This window comes from Ovis aries, chromosome 5 (genome assembly GCF_016772045.2).
Source record: "Ovis aries strain OAR_USU_Benz2616 breed Rambouillet chromosome 5, ARS-UI_Ramb_v3.0, whole genome shotgun sequence".
Lineage (NCBI taxonomy): Eukaryota > Metazoa > Chordata > Mammalia > Artiodactyla > Bovidae > Ovis > Ovis aries.
The window spans coordinates 36,480,023-36,495,940 of record NC_056058.1 but is presented as its reverse complement, the minus strand read 5'-3'; the positions used below and the strand labels follow the sequence as shown (position 1 = coordinate 36,495,940).

General features: G+C 51.7%; 2 protein-coding genes and 1 long non-coding RNA gene across 4 annotated transcripts; 1 reads left to right on the top strand and 2 right to left on the bottom strand.

The window, feature by feature from the left end:
• Nucleotides 1-723: 723 nt before the first annotated feature.
• On the bottom strand, nt 724-7,138 carry LOC132659821 (uncharacterized). The gene is made up of 2 exons (XR_009600682.1): nt 6,169-7,138; nt 724-1,181 (listed from the first exon to the last, which is right to left on the bottom strand). It is a non-coding gene; the product is annotated as an uncharacterized LOC132659821 (long non-coding RNA).
• Nucleotides 7,139-7,362: 224 nt separating this feature from the next.
• MXD3 (MAX dimerization protein 3) lies at nt 7,363-12,068 on the top strand. 2 transcript variants are annotated; one of them, XM_042250364.2, is made up of 7 exons: nt 7,363-7,625; nt 7,799-7,895; nt 8,159-8,264; nt 8,921-8,950; nt 9,081-9,195; nt 11,321-11,504; nt 11,579-12,068. In XM_042250364.2, the coding sequence occupies exons 2-7, from the start codon at nt 7,826-7,828 to the stop codon at nt 11,692-11,694; spliced, it is 621 nt and encodes a 206-aa protein (XP_042106298.1). In that variant the 5' UTR covers nt 7,363-7,625; nt 7,799-7,825; the 3' UTR covers nt 11,695-12,068. The 2 variants fall into 2 exon arrangements, with proteins under 2 accessions (XP_042106298.1, XP_004008762.3); XM_004008713.6 differs by lacking the exon at nt 7,363-7,625 and having other exon boundaries at nt 7,745-7,895.
• A 253-nt stretch (nt 12,069-12,321) lies between these two features.
• PRELID1 (PRELI domain containing 1) lies at nt 12,322-15,888 on the bottom strand. Its single transcript, XM_004008712.5, has 5 exons — nt 15,615-15,888; nt 14,804-15,029; nt 13,247-13,360; nt 13,066-13,144; nt 12,322-12,862 (listed from the first exon to the last, which is right to left on the bottom strand). Exons 1-5 carry the CDS (start codon nt 15,704-15,706, stop codon nt 12,714-12,716), a joined length of 660 nt encoding a protein of 219 aa, XP_004008761.1. The 5' UTR covers nt 15,707-15,888; the 3' UTR covers nt 12,322-12,713.
• Between the last annotated feature and the right edge of the window lie 30 nt (nt 15,889-15,918).

Here is a 15,918-nt window from a genome sequence, read left to right as displayed (position 1 = left end):
TTGAAAAAAAATCCCAATATATACTTTGATATGGTTATGTTCCATTATATTTTCTCTCACTTTTATATTCTAGAATCAGTAAAAAATTATAAGGCATGAGAAGAAACAAGAAAATATGCTTCATAATAAAGAGAAAATATAGTCAATGGAAGCCCCCTTCCCAAAAAGAAAACCCTAAGTTATTGGAATTAGCAGGCAAGGACATGCAACAACGATTATAAATATATAAACTAATTAATAGCAAAAGAATAATTGCGATAGAGAAGGGGTAATAATAAGTTGAATAGTGTCCCTCAAAAATTCATGTTCACCAGAACTTCGAATGTGACCTAATTTGGAAATAGGATCCTTACAGATATAGTTATAAAATGAGGTCAGTCTGGGACCCTCAGGAGGGAACCGACCCTGCTGACCCCTGGAGTTTGGACTTCCCCAGAACTGTCAGAGAGCAAATTTCTATTGTTGTAGGCCACTCAGTTATAATACTGTGTTATGGAAGCCCATAACACATGGGTAATGAGATATTCTGGGATATGGGTAGAACACTTTTAAAAAAGGACTAAGTGGAAATTCTAGATCTGAAAAATACAATAGCTGAATTAAAAACTACAATGGACGGGCTAAACACCAAATTAGATGTTACAGAAGAAAGAGTAAGCAAACTTGAAGCCAAGTAAATAGAACTTATCCACAATGAAGCAGAGAGAGTAAAACACACACACGCACATTAACAATGCTGTATTGTAAAGAATTAGCCTTCAATTAAAAAAAATTAAAATTAACAGCATCAGTTCCCCTTGATATATTATGAAACTGGGAAACATACATGAAATTGAGTTCAGATTAAGAGAGGGGAGAGGGAAGAGAGGTGGAGAAAAATATTTGAAGAACTAAAGACTGAAAAACATTCCAGATGCTTAAAACACACCAAGCAAGGCAAACGCAAAGAAAACCACATCCACGGGCATCATAGCCAATGAAAGTGAGAGTGAAAGCTGTTCAGTTGTGATGAACTCTTTGTGACTTCATGGACGGTAGCCTGCCAGGCTCCTCTGTCTATGAGATTCTCCAGGCAAGAATACTGGAGTGAGTAGCCATTCTCTTTTCCAGAGGATCTTCCCAACCCAGGTCTCTGACATTGCAGGTGGATTCTTTACCGTCTGAGCTACCAGAGCCAATAACTGAAAAAAAGAAAAAAAATTAGAGGAAATAAATACATTACATACAGTGGGAAGTGATAAGAATTCCAGCTGACATGGAAAAGAAATACTAGTCAGAAGGCAAACCAATAACGTAATTAAAGTGCTGAAAGGCAGTCAACCTAGAATCTTATATGTAGTGTAAATATGCTACAGAAATGAAGACGAAATAAATACATTTTCAATGAAGAAAAGCTGGTAGAATGTGTTGTTAAAAGACCCGCACTGCAAGGAAGGCCAAAGGCAGCTCCCTTGGCTGAAGGAAGATGGTACCAATAAAACCCAGCTCTACAGGACAGAATGATGCATGCTGGAAATGGTAAAAGTGCGGGGAAATAGAAAAGATTATTTGTTCTTAATTTTTAAAAAGTCAGTTGACTGTTTAAAGCAAGATTGTAGCAATGTATTCTAGGAATTTTAATACATACAGAAATAAAATATATAATAACAGTAGTAAAAAGGATGGTAGAGAGTAAATGAAGCATAATGGTGTACGTTTCTTACCTTATATTTAAAATTGTATACTATTAATTCAGAGTAGACTGTCCTAATTTAAAGACATTTGTTATTACAGTTCTTAAAGTGAATACTTGAAAGACCACTTGAGAGAGGAAATGATAAGCCAATTGTAGATATTAATATAATATATAATGCAAGGCTGACAAAGACTCAAATAATCCAGAACAAGTCAGAAAAGGAGGGAAAAGAGGAAAAGGACAGATGGGACAAATGTAAAATAAAAATCAAGATGATAGACCTTAAAACCAACTGTGTCAAAATAATTATATTAAACAATTCAAAGGCAGAGATTATCAGGTCACAGGGGAAAACTCCCATCATATGCTATTTGTAGGATAAACATGTTAAATACTAAGACACTGTTAGGTAAAAAGTAAAAAAGATGGGAAAAAACACGCAGTGAGAGCATTAGTCAAAAGGAACTGTGTGACATTAATATCAAAGCAGTGTTAAAGAAAAGATTGTCAAAGATAAAGAGAGATATTTCAGAATGCAAAAGCAATGAAGTCAACAAGAAGATAAGCAATCATAAAGGTATGTGCACCTAGAGTTTCACAACATATAAAGTAAAACGTGATAGACAATTTCACAATTAAATTTGGAGATTTTAACACTTATCTTCTACTAATTGATAGAACTAATAGACAAAAAAGATCAGTAAGGATATGAATTTTTTTTTTATACAACACAGTCAACCAACTTAATCTGATGCTTTTAGAACACTACAGGTAACAACTGGAGGATGCATGTTATTTTTACATGCATATAAAACATTCACCAAGAAAGATCATATACTGGAACATATAGGCTTTGATAAATTTGATTAATCAAATGATCAAAATCAGAAGAATGTATTTTCCCACCATAGAATTAAATTACAAGCCAATAATAAAAAGACATCTAGAAAATTCCCAAGTATTGGACATTATGGAAAACACTTCAGGTTACCCACAGGCCTCAGGTCAAAGAAAAATTCTAAAAATATCTCTATGTGAATGAAAAACAAAACAAAAACAACACCTTAACGTTTGTGGGATGGAGTGAAAGCAAGGTGCAGAAAAGAAGAAAGGAATAAAGTGAATTATGTACATTTCCCTGTTAAGAAACCCAGATAACAAAGGAGCAAAAGAAATCCAAAGGTGATTGTTTAAAAAAATTTAACAAAATTGATATACTCCCAGTAAAACTTATCAAGGGTGGTGGTGGGGAATCTCCCTATATCAGGAATAAAAATGTGGACATACTACAGGTCTTAGAGGCCTTTTCCCAGCGACCCCACCCAGGATAACCAGGACTGTCAGCCTCTTCTTAGACGTAGTCTAGCCAGGCCGGGCCTCGTGGCCTATTCCCCTGCCCTTGCAGAGGGAGCAGTTAGCCTTCCTGATTCTGTCAGTCACTGTGTTGTGCAGCTCCTGACAACAGGCCTGGAGTGGCATTCCGGCTGTGGCCTCCAAGTTGGGGGCCTGTTGACTGCTATGCCACTGGCCTCCTGTGTACATAGAGACCCAGGCCCACCACGGTCTGCTGTCCCCTCCCCCCACGACAGCTTGGCCAAACCCTTTTCTTAGCACAGGCTTCCTCTATTGCTGTGTTCATAGGCAGATAGAGAAGGCTGACCCTGAGGGACCCAGAGCCACTGCTGTTTTCAGAAGGATGCTCTGCTGTTTTCAGAATAGAGGCCTGAGGACTTCCTGGAGGAAGTGACATGTAAGCCAAACTAGCAGGGTTAGGGAAGTGGGGCAAGGGCAGTGCATGTGGCCTGACAGGGCAGAAGGAAGGCAGAGCCAGCTTGAACTTTGTCCTCAGGGCTGAGGGAGTCTTAGAGGGACTTTCAGCAGGGGCATGGCCTGGTTAGCTCAGTGACCATGGAATGCTACTCTCTGGGAAGAAGGGAGGGTGAGTGAGCTGGGAGAGGCTGGGACAGGGAGCATAGAGAAGAGGCTGGGCAGGGTCCCGGGCCTGAGCCAGGCCTCAGCTCCAGTACTGTCCCCCCCCCACCCCCACTATTACTCTCACCTGCAGGGAAGGAGGCGAGAGGGTCCCGGGGGAATGGCAGGAGCTGTCTCCTCGGGCATCCTGTCCGTAGCGTGAGAGAGCATGGTGAGCCCGGGGCTGAGGCCCTGAAAGCTGCCCTCTTCCAGATGTCCTGACTGGGGCAAGGTAGCAGGGTGGGGGGCCCCTTCTCCCCTCCCACTCACTCAGGACACAGATGGAGACTCTGCCCCTTGGAGCCCAGAGGACACTGGTTTCGGACAGAACCTGCACTGAAGTGTGGGCAGTGAGGGCTGAGGGGTGGCGAGGCCATACGGCTTCAGTGTGCAGGCTGAACTCGGCAGGACCTAGGGTCCTGGGGAAGAGGCTCTAAGACCAGTCACTGCTGAGAGGGCAGGAGCACTGGAGGCCTCTGCCCAGCCCTGTGCCCAGATGGGACTAGTACTAGCATTGCCTCAGAGGGGCCCAGAAGGGCATCCAAAGGTTTGGGGCTGGAGCCCCATCCTCCTCCACTTGGCCTGCTCCCTGGGAAGGATTGTTTCCTGTTCCTCTAGTTAGTGGCCCTGTGAGGCCTGAGGGCCATGTTGTTCCCTAGCTCAAAGCCTACCCTTCTAGGATGAAGTCCAAACTCCTTGACATGGTTACTCAAGTCTGCTTTTCAGCTTCTGTCTCACTTCCACAACCTCCAGTTGGAGCAGCCCTAACTCTGAGCTTCCCTGGTAGCTCAGCTGGTAAAGAACCCGCCTGCAATGCAGGAGACCCTGGTTCGATTCCTGGGTCAAGAAGATCCCCTGGAGACAGGACAGGCTACCCACGCCAATATTCTTGGGCTTCCGTAGTGGCTCAGATGGTAAAGAATCTGCCTGCAATGTGGGAGACCTGGGTTCAATCCCTGAGTGGGAATATCCCCTGGAGGAGGGCATGGCCGCCCACTCTAGTATTCTTACTTGGAGAATCCCCATGGAAAGAGGAGCCTGGCGGCCTACAGTCCATGGGGCCCCAGAGTTGGACACGGCTGAGCACACAGTACAACTCTTTAAGAGCTCCCTCCCACTGCTGGGAGCTCTTATCCTTCACAGTTCTCCCCGCCCAAGGCTGGGCCACTGGGGTCCCAGGTATCTTACTAGTTGGTTTGTGCCTACACTGTGTGGGTGCTGACTTTAGTGAAATAAAATGGGAAATTCATTCACAAGTCTTGTGACTCTTTTCTGCAGACAAAATTAATTGGGGGTGGGGGTTTGGGGAACCCTTCAGTCTCTTCTGGGCCCTGCAAGCCTCTCCATTATCTTTGATCTCTCTACGCTGGCCACATTGACCTTCTTTCCATCTGTATACATCCTTTCAGTCCCAGGGCCTCTGCATCTGCTATTAGTGTGTCTGGAATTCTCATACATTCCTCCTATACATAGATAACACCTCCTTATCCCTGCCCCAGAAAAATCTTCTTTGACCTCTCTGATTAGGCCAAATGCTCCTTTAGGAAGTGTGCTTACATTGTGTCTTTTCCTATGTGGACCTGTCACACTGTATCTTTACTGTGTGATTATTATGTCAGTCTCCCTCCCCCTCATGCAAGAGCTTGGCAGAGGGAAGGACCCTGTCTGGTTCTGCCCAACCTTGTGTTCTCCAGCCCCCAGCACATTGCCTAGGGTCCTGCAAGTTCTCAGCAAATATTTCATGAGTGAATGGGTGGATGAAAGGGTGGATAGTCCCAGGCAGCAGTTCTTGGCTGAGCATGTCAGTGATTCCTCTAGAAGTGACTCCTAGAGAAACTCAAAGGTTTTGTCCAAAGAACTGAGAGGACTGACTGCTGTATGCCATGTGTTTACCCAGGGCTGTTAATAAAGAATCTAGTTCCTCCTTCTCCCTCCTCTCCATTTCCGGGCCATAGATTCAGCCCCATCCTAACAGTAATGCTCAACTCTGTAACAGCTGCTTTCATCTTCTGGGCTCCACCCTTAGAATGTCAGTCTCCGCAGAGGCGGAGCCGCCCCTAGAAGTCACTGCATCATCTCCTTCCGGAGGCTAGGCAGTCAAGTTAAAGAAGGGCTCATTGACTCTGGGTAAGGCAACCAAAGCCTGCCAGGAGCAGATTGAGGTGGTGCTGCTGAATAGCCTGCAGCAGTATCGTCAGGATCAGGGCGACGGATCCAAGTCAGAGGGATATCGACCTGTGAGGATGTGGGGCGGGCCAAATGGGAGGGGTGCGTCCAATCCGCTCTCTCCTTCTCTCTGGTTGTATTTGTTTCTCTTACATTTTAGGATGAAACTGAAAAAAAAAATTCTGCCTCCACCTCGATCCTACTGAAAGATCTTTTTGAAGTGAGAGATAAAGGTCCTATAAGAACGAAATCATTACAAGCATTTGGCGCCTATTTGAAGTACAACAGAAGGGAACCCCTTATATATGCCAACAGTTACTGTCTGATGATGTTAAAAGTCATAGTAACACGCTTACATGGAGAAGGCAATGGCACCCCACTCCAGTGCTCTTGCCTGGAAAATCCCAAGGACGGAGGAGCCTGGAAGGCTGAAGTCCACGGGGTCGCTGAGGGTCGGACTCGACTGAGCGACTTCACTTTCACTTTTCACTTTCATGCATTGGGGAAGGAAATGCAACCCACTCCAGTGTTCTTGCCTGGGGAATCCTGGGGACGGGGGAGCCTGGTGGGCTGCCGTCTGTGGGGTCGCACGGAATCGGACACGACTGAAGTGACTTAGCAGCAAGGCAACCATGGGCTCTGTGGGAGGAAGAAGCCTGTGTCAGGTTACAAAATCAGCAGCTCCTACAAACTGCGCACGGCTCTGATCCTTCAATGCCCAGGTCTTCGATGACAACGGTTTCGCAGGGCTTCCCTAACTTACAGGAAGGAGGGCACTTCCCGAGCCACACAGCTGAGAAGCAGCGGTGAGAGAACTCAACTCTGATGACTGCAGAACCCAGGACTCTAGCCAGCTGGTTCTCATAAATCGGTACCCTTCTGACGTTTTCGTAGCAACAACAGCTTCCCGGCAGATGAGAAGCCGGGAGACTATTCCCATTCGCCACAGTAGGAAGCTGAAGATCAGCGAGGAGCTACGGGGGCAGAGGCGAAGCCTGCAAGGATAATAACCCCCCAGCTCCGGAGCCCGGAGAAGGCACTGGCACCCCAGTCCAGTACTCTTGCCTGGAAAATCCCATGGACGGAGGAGCCTGGTAGGCTGCAGTCCGTGGGGTCGCTAAGAGTCGGACACGACTGAGTGACTTCCCTTTCACTTTCCAGTTTCACGCACTGGAGAAGGAAATGCCAACCCACTCCAGTACTCTTGCCTGGAGAATCCCAGGGACGGAGGAGCCTGATGGGCTGCCGTCTACGGGGTCGCACAGAGTCGGACACCATTGAAGCGATTTAGTAGCAGCAGCAGCTTGGGAGCCAGATCCGCGCTCTGGCCCCCGGCGCTTGCGCATTGCGGCCCCATTCCCTGCTTAACCCCGCCCCCATCGCCGGGGTTTTCAAATTTGAAACCTGCTCCTTTTCCCGCCCGAACATGTTGACCAGCGGCGGGAGAGGGCGGAGCCGCACGCAGCCAATAGTGCCTCCGAGGCCTTCCTGCTCCTCCCATAAGGTGACGTCAGCGAGCCACAAGCGGCGGAGAGCAAATGGGCGAGGGCGTCCGCCGGCCCCGCCTCCGAGGCGCCCACGTGCAGCGGCCAAGCCCCGGGCCTCGGGTGGGCCACCGGCCCCCAGGGCACCATTCAGCGTGCGGGCATCTAGTCACCAGTACTGTGCTGGAGACTGAGGCCCAGAAACGCCAAGTGATCGGCGCGGGGTCGCTGAGCGAAGCGGCAAGACGCGGCACCCCCACTCCAGCCCGGGCGTTCGCCCGAGGGCCAGGCCTGGTGGAAGCCCTACGGGAGTCCTAGGGGGCGGGCAGGTGGGCGGAGGGTGGGCTGCGGTTCAAGGGCGCGTTCCAGAAGGGCGGGGCCAAGAGCTAGGCTGTCCCGGGGCGGGGCGTCTTGGGGGCGGGCCGGGCGCCTGTGTTTGTTGCCCCGTGTCAGTTACATTGTAACAAAAGTGGTGTAGCCGCTGCTCCGGTCTGCACCACAGGCCCTCCCGCCTCCGGCTGTCGCCGACATGGAACCGGTGGCCAGCAACATCCAAGTCTTGCTGCAGGCGGCGGAGTTCCTGGAGCGCCGCGAGAGAGGTGAGGAAGAACCTTTGGTCGGACTCCAGGCGGCGACCTCGCTGACACTGGCCTGGGCTGGGCTTGACTCCAGACTTGAAGAATGCATGGCTTTAGGGCAGTAGTCTTGCGGCACCGCTGCGCTCAACTTAAGAGGGGTCCGCGGGCAGTGGGCTGGAGGGGTTGGGGAAATGGCCCTGTAGCCCAAAATCCCTTTCTGACGGTGCCGTGCATGGGGCGCCCGCTGGGACTAGCCTGACGCTGGCGGGGACTCTCTCTGGCAGAGGCCGAGCATGGCTATGCGTCCCTGTGCCCTCACCGGAGTCCAGGTCCAGTCCACAGGAGGAGGAAGCGGTCTCCCCAAGCTCCTGGCGCGCTGGACAGTGGGCGGTGAGGAGGGCCGGGGGCAGCGGGGAGTAGGGGGATGGGCGCCGTCCTTCATCGGGTCTCTCCACTGCCCGCTTCCTTCTTGTTGCTTGCATCTTCTGGGCCAAGTACCTTGCTCTGGAGGCATACAGACTCCTGCCGTTTCCCCATCCTCCGAACACACACTTCGTTCAAGGACTATTTCTCAAGCACCTCTGATGTGTTTGGAACTGTGAATAATAGTTCTGGGTCCTGCTTCCACTCACACTCCTAAAAGAAACCACTTGCTTTCCTTCACAGGCATTCTCCTTTTCTCTCCTCTCAACCCTTTGCACACCCATTACCCCTCAATTTGAATGCCTCTCCCCCCACTACTCATTTTGGGTAACTTGTGTGGCTGGGCTTAACTCAAATGTCACTTGTGTTCAGGAAGCCCTTCCTGATTGTGGCTAGGGGACTCTGTTTGGACCCCACATCACCTGGGCAGACCTCCCTCAGCATTTGACCTCCTTACTGCCTCTGCCTCTGCCTCGGACTCAGCTGTCTGAGGCCAGCGCAAGGTCCCCACAGTGGGCTAGTTTGGGGCACACATCTGTAGTGAATTTTGAGCCCCTGGGAACTCTGAGACTGAGGGTGTGGACACTGACACCCCCTCACCCCATCCTCTCTGGCATTGGCAGATCTGTGCACAACGAGCTGGAGAAGCGCAGGTGAGTCCCCACCCTGCCCTGAGAGCACCAGTCCCCAGGAACAGCCTCCCTCTGGCCTTCCCTCCCCTGCCATCCCTCATCGGCCAATGAGCCTGGGCTGGCACTGCCCTCTAGACCCCTCCCTCTGCAGGAGGGCCCAGCTGAAGCGATGCCTGGAGCAGCTGAAGCAGCAGATGCCCCTGGGGGCTGACTGTGTCCGATACACCACACTGAGCCTTCTGCGCAGGGCTAGAATGCACATCCAGGTAAGACACTACCCTGGGGCCCAGGGCCAGCTTGCCAGGATGCTGGGAGAAGCGTAATAGGGAGAGACTGGGAGGAACTAGGAGCGAAGTCGTGACGTTGGGCTCTGTGCTTTTAGTTTCCAAGTTTAAGTAGGAAGAAAAGCAGGAAGTAACCCAAGAGGATTGTTCTGAGGCTTTAAGCAAGTTTTCCCAATAAATGTTCACTTGTTATTACAATTATTACTTGAATCCCAACTGTGAAACCTGGAGCAAGTTAGGTAGCCTCTCTGGACTTCATTTCCTCCTCTGTATGGGGGACATTCTGTGATGGGTCACTATAAGGATCCCTCAGTCTGGAGAGGGCTGTTTCTCACTCCTCCTCTCCTGCATCCTCAAGGCCTCCTGTTCTGAGGGGCCTGTCCTGCTTTGGGAGGCAGGTCCAGAGGCCAGAAGGGGGAAAAGGGCTGAGAGGACGCCAGTGACCTTTCCTTCCCGGGCTCAGCTCAGCGCCCCCTGGTGGATGGGAGTGGGATGGGCTGACTCAAGACGAGGCATCACCACGGAGTGGGGGCGCTTAGAAGCGACTTGGAAACAGTGGAGGCCTTTTCCTGCCCTCCTGGCTCTTTTGACAGAGGAAGAAATGGAAGCACAGCGGGCTGATGAGAGGCAGATTCAGAACTGAGGCCTGTGTCTCTTGACTTGGATTCCTTTGCAACAAGTGCGCATGTGCTCTGCCTGGCCCTGTTGTGGGCACAGGCAGCTGTGGCAGAGAAGGCTGGAGGTGCCACGCAGCAAATAAAATGGTGTGGAAACTGTTAGCACTGTACTCATGGTGCCTTATGGTTGAATAACACCCTGGTTGGAAAGTGGGCTCCGGTGTCTCACGTGGAGTTTGGCTGACCTGGTTCTCAGAGGGATGTGTGTCTTGGGTGCTGGCTGTCCCATGGGCGGGACCTAGGGATTGCTCCTTCTGGACTCCCTGCTTCCTGTTTTGCCTCCACCTGGCTGTCCTCCTCACCTTGCCCTGGAATGTTCTTTGCTGCTCATAGATCTGTCCAGGTCTGTCCCCGGCTGGAAACCTTCCATGGTTTCTGACAGGACACTTTCAGTATTTTACATCCTGTGAATCTCAAGGCCCTTCACAACACAGGCCTCACTTCTGGTCTCATCTTGTGCCATGTCCCACTAAAAAGCTGAACTCTCTATACTCTTCCCATTTTCACTCTGCCTGGATGTTTCCTCCTCCATCTTCACCTGGGTAGCGCTTATTCATCCATCTATACCCAGTTCAAATACCTCCTCACCCAATTGTCCCCTTCTTGTTGATTGAATGCATGCTTTTGCCCACTGAGGGCCTGATGGGAGAACCCTTGGTCCTCCAGTCCCTGGATCTCAGGGCTGGCAGAGCTCGCATGGAGGCGGCAGGAGAGGACTAATACTGAAGCCTTAGGGTTCCTGGCAGGATCTTGAGGAGTTACAAACTGGTAGCCTTTGTTTAATCTCGTCATTTAGTTGCTCAGTCGTGTCAGACTCTTTACAACCTCATGGACTGTAGCCTGCCAGGCTCCTCTGCCCATGGGATTTCCCAGGCAAGAATACTGGGTGGGTAGCCATTTCCTTCTCCAAGGGATCATCCCTGCTTAAGAATCGAATCCACGTCTTCTGCATTGACAGGTGGATTTGTAGCTTTCTAAAAATAGTGGATGCAGGTTCTATCTCTGGTCAGGGAATGAATATCCCACATGCTGTGTGGCATGGCCAAAACAAAAACAAGCCCTAGGAGATCTGGCAACACTGGGCTTGTTCCCACGTGGCAGTAATTGGCCTGGGACACTTCCTCCAAGCCTTAGTATGCACTTGCTGGTGTGCCTCAGTCCCTCTCCCGTCTCCATCGCCTGATACCAGCACACTCCACTCCTTCACATCACTTGACAGCCCTGAGGGCCTTTGAGATTGTGCAGCCCTCCCTCCCAACCATCCAGACTGAACTCCCAGGCCACTTACGTGAGATAGGAGGGCAGCAGGCCCTGGCTTCCTGCAGGATGTGGGAGCAACCCTCTGGCACCCACATCTAGTGAGCCTGTCACATGACCGGTCTGCCGTTGAGCGGTGCCTGAGCCCAGCCCCTGCTCCCCTGGATTTGCAGAAGCTGGAGGAGCAGGAGCAGCGGGCCCGGCAGCTCAAGGAGAAGCTGCGCAGCAAGCAGCGGAGCCTGCGGCAGCAGCTGGAGCAACTCCGGGGGCTGGGAACGGTGGGCGAGCGGGAGCGCCTACGGGCGGACAGCTTGGACTCCTCGGGCCTCTCCTCTGAGCGCTCCGACTCAGACCAAGGTAAGTGCCCTGGAGTGGAGGGGTCGGGTGGGATGAGCGGGCCAGGCCTCCTGACTGGCCCTCTCCCTGTGCAGAGGAGCTGGAGGTGGACGTGGAGAGCCTGGTGTTTGGAGGTGAGGTTGAGCTGCTGCGGGGCTTCAGCGCAGGCCAGGAGCACAGCTACTCACACAGCGGCGGTGCCTGGTTGTGACCCTCACCGCCCAGAGCGGCCTCTGCCCTCAGCCCACTCTTTGCGCCGTCAGGCCAGAGCCCTCACCGGGCCTCCAGGGCTGCTTGGAGTCACTGTTGGAATGGACTCAAAGGACCCTGTGTGGGAACAGGTGCTCCTCGTACCCTGCTGCTGGCGGCTGGCAGTCCCACCTGGGAGAGGGATGCTGGGCCCCCCGAGCCCTGCAGGGCAGGTAGCTTGGGCCCAGGCCCCCCTCCCAGGCATTTTTTTATAGCACTTGGCCCAGCTGTCCATGGCAGCAGGAAGCCTCTTGGGCCCTCATGTTCCTTCCTAAACAAGGGCCCCTGGCCTTTGCCCCATGCATACTGTATTTTCATTAAAAGCCTCTTTCTTAACTTCCTGTGCATGGTCTTGCCTGATGAAAATGTGGGAACTTCCAGCTACAAACTGGAAAAGAAGAAATGAGATTCACAGCCACCACAAACCCTACTGACCGTACTGGGCAGTGCCCCTTTACTCCCCACAGTTTGGAGGCCATCTGTCCACACTTCAAGAGTGGGACCAAGGCCGAGTGATGTGACCAGCCTGAGGGCCAAAGCCAGAAAACAAGTGGGGTCAAGATTCAAGCTTTCTGACTCCAGAGCTGTGTCCGATTGAATTCATCAAGTATTTATTGAGTGCCTGTTACACGCAAGATTTTGTTTCAGATACTTAGGACACATCAGAGGATAAAACAACGGTCCCTGCCCTCATGGAGCTTACAGTCTAGCATTTACGACCACTTCACCTGGATGCAGTGACCCTGGGCAAGTCACTGTGCCTCTGTCCTCCGCCACCCGATGCAGGAGAAGGAGGCCCGGCTCAGACATGGGTAACTGGCTGGCTGTGCTGGAGATGCCAAACAGGGCACCTACCCTCAGCCCACCACCCAGATAGTCGAGAGGGCTAGAAGCTGGCTTTTAATTATAAAGTACAGGAGTAGGGGGCACAGGGACTGGAGCTGGTAGTCTGCTAGACTGCTGCCTCGGGGCCTGGGCTGGCTACACGAACTGCTGCTGCTGCTGCTGCTTCTTGGTGGCTGCCTTGCTGGCCAGGTCCTTGGCCTTCTCTGTAGCTGCCAGTGCCGTCTCCTTGGCCTTCTCCTTGGCTTCCTTGGCTGTTTCAACAAGGGTTTTGGGAGGGGCCTCACCTGGAGCAAAGGGTGGGGGGCTGGTTTTAGAGAATGCCAAGAAAACCGACCTAAATTACTTCTCAGGACATTTATCTCCTGGGGGCCAGGCTCTGAAGGAAATACTCAGGGTACAGATGAGTTGAAGGTGGGCTAAGAGTAGGCTCTGGCCCAATCATGGCAGTTAGGACTTGACAGCCTCTGTCTGCGTCCTGAGCCCTCACCTTGCAGCTTGGCCAAGATGTATTCAAAACCCTTCATAGTCTTGGTCACGTTGCTTTTGAACCGCGCGAGACCAAATTCCTGGCAAAAAGTGACAAAGAGAAGGATTCAGAGCTGCCCACGGAACCCCAGCCCAGACTCGACGATAAATGGCTTTGGCCCCAGCATCCCAATGCTGCTCACCTGGACAGCTCTGGAGACGCCAAATAAGCTAGAGGAGACCCAGGCTTCCCGGCGGATTTCGGTCCAGCCGCTGTTATCAGAGTTCACACGGTAAACACATCGTTCCTCCACCACCTGTGTAGGCAGGCAAGTCAACCACAATCGTGTGGGAGTCCTTCACCTGGCTAAGTTACACATCAATTTGATCCCCTGACTCTTTTCATGAGGGAAAGCATTCTTCCCCTTACCTTACTGCAGTCTCAAATGGCACTTCAGGAAGAGAGTAGGAAGATGAAAAAAAAGTCATTTTGCTCTCAAAACCTTTCCTCTGACCCTTCACACTAAACAGCACATAAACTCTTGAAATGTCTGTGGTGGTTTCAGCCTGCCCGCCAACCATCTTGGGTTTCCCTCATGGCTCAGATGGTGAAGAACCTGCCTCCAATGCAGGAGACCTGGGTTTGATCCCTGGGTCAGGAAGATCCTCTGGAGAAGGAAATGGCAACCCACTCCAGTATTCTTGCCTGGAGAATTTCAGGGCCAGAGGAGCATGGTGGGCTACAGACTATCAGGTTACAAAGAGAAACAATTCAATTGAGTCCAGTCGTGTTTGACTCTTTGTGACCCCATGGACTGCAGTACACCAGACTTCCCTATCCATCACCACTGAGCAACTAACACTATGACCACCCTCTTTGGCCCTTAAGCTGCCAGCAATCTAAAAACAGAAAAGGAAATCTGGCAATCCTCCTTATCAGAGAGGAGAAAGTGGACCTGCACGTCCAAGAGAAACACTTAAAAAGACACCTGTCACAGCTGAATTGAAAGGGAGGTCTCAGAGGTCTTCTCTTAGTAATTTACAAACCGTAGAGACAGGGCCCTCAGATGACTCTGGGGCAAAGCATTAAGGTGACTCATTCTGTGACTTTGCAGCACACTTCCCCTCCCTGAACTTCACTATTCTCTTTGCACAATAGAGTAAGACCCACTTCCCTGTGTTATTGTGATAATTAACTGAGAGAATAAAAGTGTCCTGAAAGCTTTCAAGGTACTCATTGATGAAATGTTCCTTAAACTATTAATAAATCATGGATTTTCAAGTCTTTTTTTTTTTTAAAGCAAGAAATCGAAGGTATGTGGAACTTCCCTCTCCTTGCCCTAAAATCTCAGGCAGAAATCATTACATTAGATAGTCAAAGGGGCGGGCCCAGTCCTCTCCCCTCTGAGGTACATCCAAGGTACTCTGGAGGCTTGATGTTTGAAAACTACTGTCTCCTTCCCTCAGCATCAAGCCTGTGGCCTAACCCATACTGGTGCCAGGCACACTGTGAGTGCCCTGCATTTAGCACTTACAAGTGGAACACAGGTATTCCTCCTCCACTGTATGAACGAGTTAGAAGACAGGCCTAGAGAAAGTAACCGCCTGGAAAGACCATCCAAGTTTGTACTCTAGAGCTATCACTCTTCAGATCTGCTTGATCTGAAGCTCCTAGCCCCTCACAGAAGCTCCCTCATGGTTCCCTAGCCACATGTATCCAGAGCGCTCTAGTTCCGGGGGGGACGTGAGAGGGGTCTCACCATCAGCCGGGCGTGGTTGATGTTCCAGGTGAAGGTGGTCATGGTCTGGTTTTGTGGGTCCACAATAGAATCCTCCAGGATGTACACTGAGTGAGCAACATTGGCAGGAAACAGTCGCTCAGCCCAGCGGGGCATCCTGTTCGTCTTGGTCAGGAGTCGGCGGGACAGGAGCTTCTGGTCAGAGGTCACCTCTCGGTGCACTATGTCTTCCGTCAAGACATGCTTGCTGCAGGTGTCAGGGTGAAGGTGACCCTCAGGAGCCTGACCCTGGGAGACTGCCTGCTGAGGTTCCCATCTGGAGCCTCCACGCTCAGAATGGCCAGGCCTTTTCCCAAACTTTCAGAGTAAGCTGTGGTTGTGGCTCAGACCTGAACTGGAGCCTTTGAGCCTCTCCCAGGGCAAATTCCAACTCCCGCCCCCTCGCTGACCTGGATTCCTGGGCATTCCAGCAGGGGTGGACCTCCTGATTTACTGCACCACTGGAGAGCAGTCAAGGGCAGAGAAGCAGGCAAGCGCCCAGACTTCCAACCCCAAGATCCCTCCCCAATTCCTGTGCTGCTTCCTCTTCCTGTCTCACCACACTGAGATGAGAGAACCTTAAGACTAGGGCTTCAAGTAATCCACTGCCCAGGCCCAGCCTCCTTCCAGTACCCTGTAGGCCTAGTCTGGCCGCTTACCCGATAGGGTTCTTCTGCCCTAAACATGGCCAGGCTCTGGAGATCCCCCGACTCAAAGTCGAGTCTTTCCCGGCCCCCAGACTCCGATCTCCAAAGAGCGAGGTAGGAGGGTTGCTCTTCCCAGGGCCACGTACCTATAGGGATTCGGGTACCGCTGCCAGAAGGCAGCGAACACTTGGTCCCAGGAACTCCGGAGCACGCTCTGGCCCAGGAAATACTTCACCATCGTCCCGGCCGGGGCGGGCTCAGCGCCCGAGCAGCATCAGGGGTGCGGAGCCCGAGGGGCACGCGGAGGCCGGGCTGGAGCTCGACGCTCAGCCGCCAGGCTAGCAGCAGGTCAGTCGCTACAGCGCCGCACCCGACCAGCCACCGCCGCCGCCGCCGCCATGAGGAATTATCGGGCCGCGCGCCACTTCCGGCTCAGCAGTGAAGTACCCA

Coding starts and splice junctions, on each gene's coding strand:
- MXD3 (XM_042250364.2), top strand. CDS start 7,826: ATGGAACCGGTGGCCAGCAACATCCAAGTCTTGCTGCAGGCGGCGGAG. Junction 8,265..8,920: donor GGCGCGCTGGACAGTGGGCG/GTGAGGAGGGCC, acceptor TGGCATTGGCAG/ATCTGTGCACAACGAGCTGG. Junction 11,505..11,578: donor GCGCTCCGACTCAGACCAAG/GTAAGTGCCCTG, acceptor CTCCCTGTGCAG/AGGAGCTGGAGGTGGACGTG.
- PRELID1 (XM_004008712.5), bottom strand. CDS start 15,706: ATGGTGAAGTATTTCCTGGGCCAGAGCGTGCTCCGGAGTTCCTGGGAC. Junction 13,145..13,246: donor GCGTCTCCAGAGCTGTCCAG/GTGAGCAGCATT, acceptor ACTTTTTGCCAG/GAATTTGGTCTCGCGCGGTT. Junction 12,863..13,065: donor CATCTTGGCCAAGCTGCAAG/GTGAGGGCTCAG, acceptor CCTTTGCTCCAG/GTGAGGCCCCTCCCAAAACC.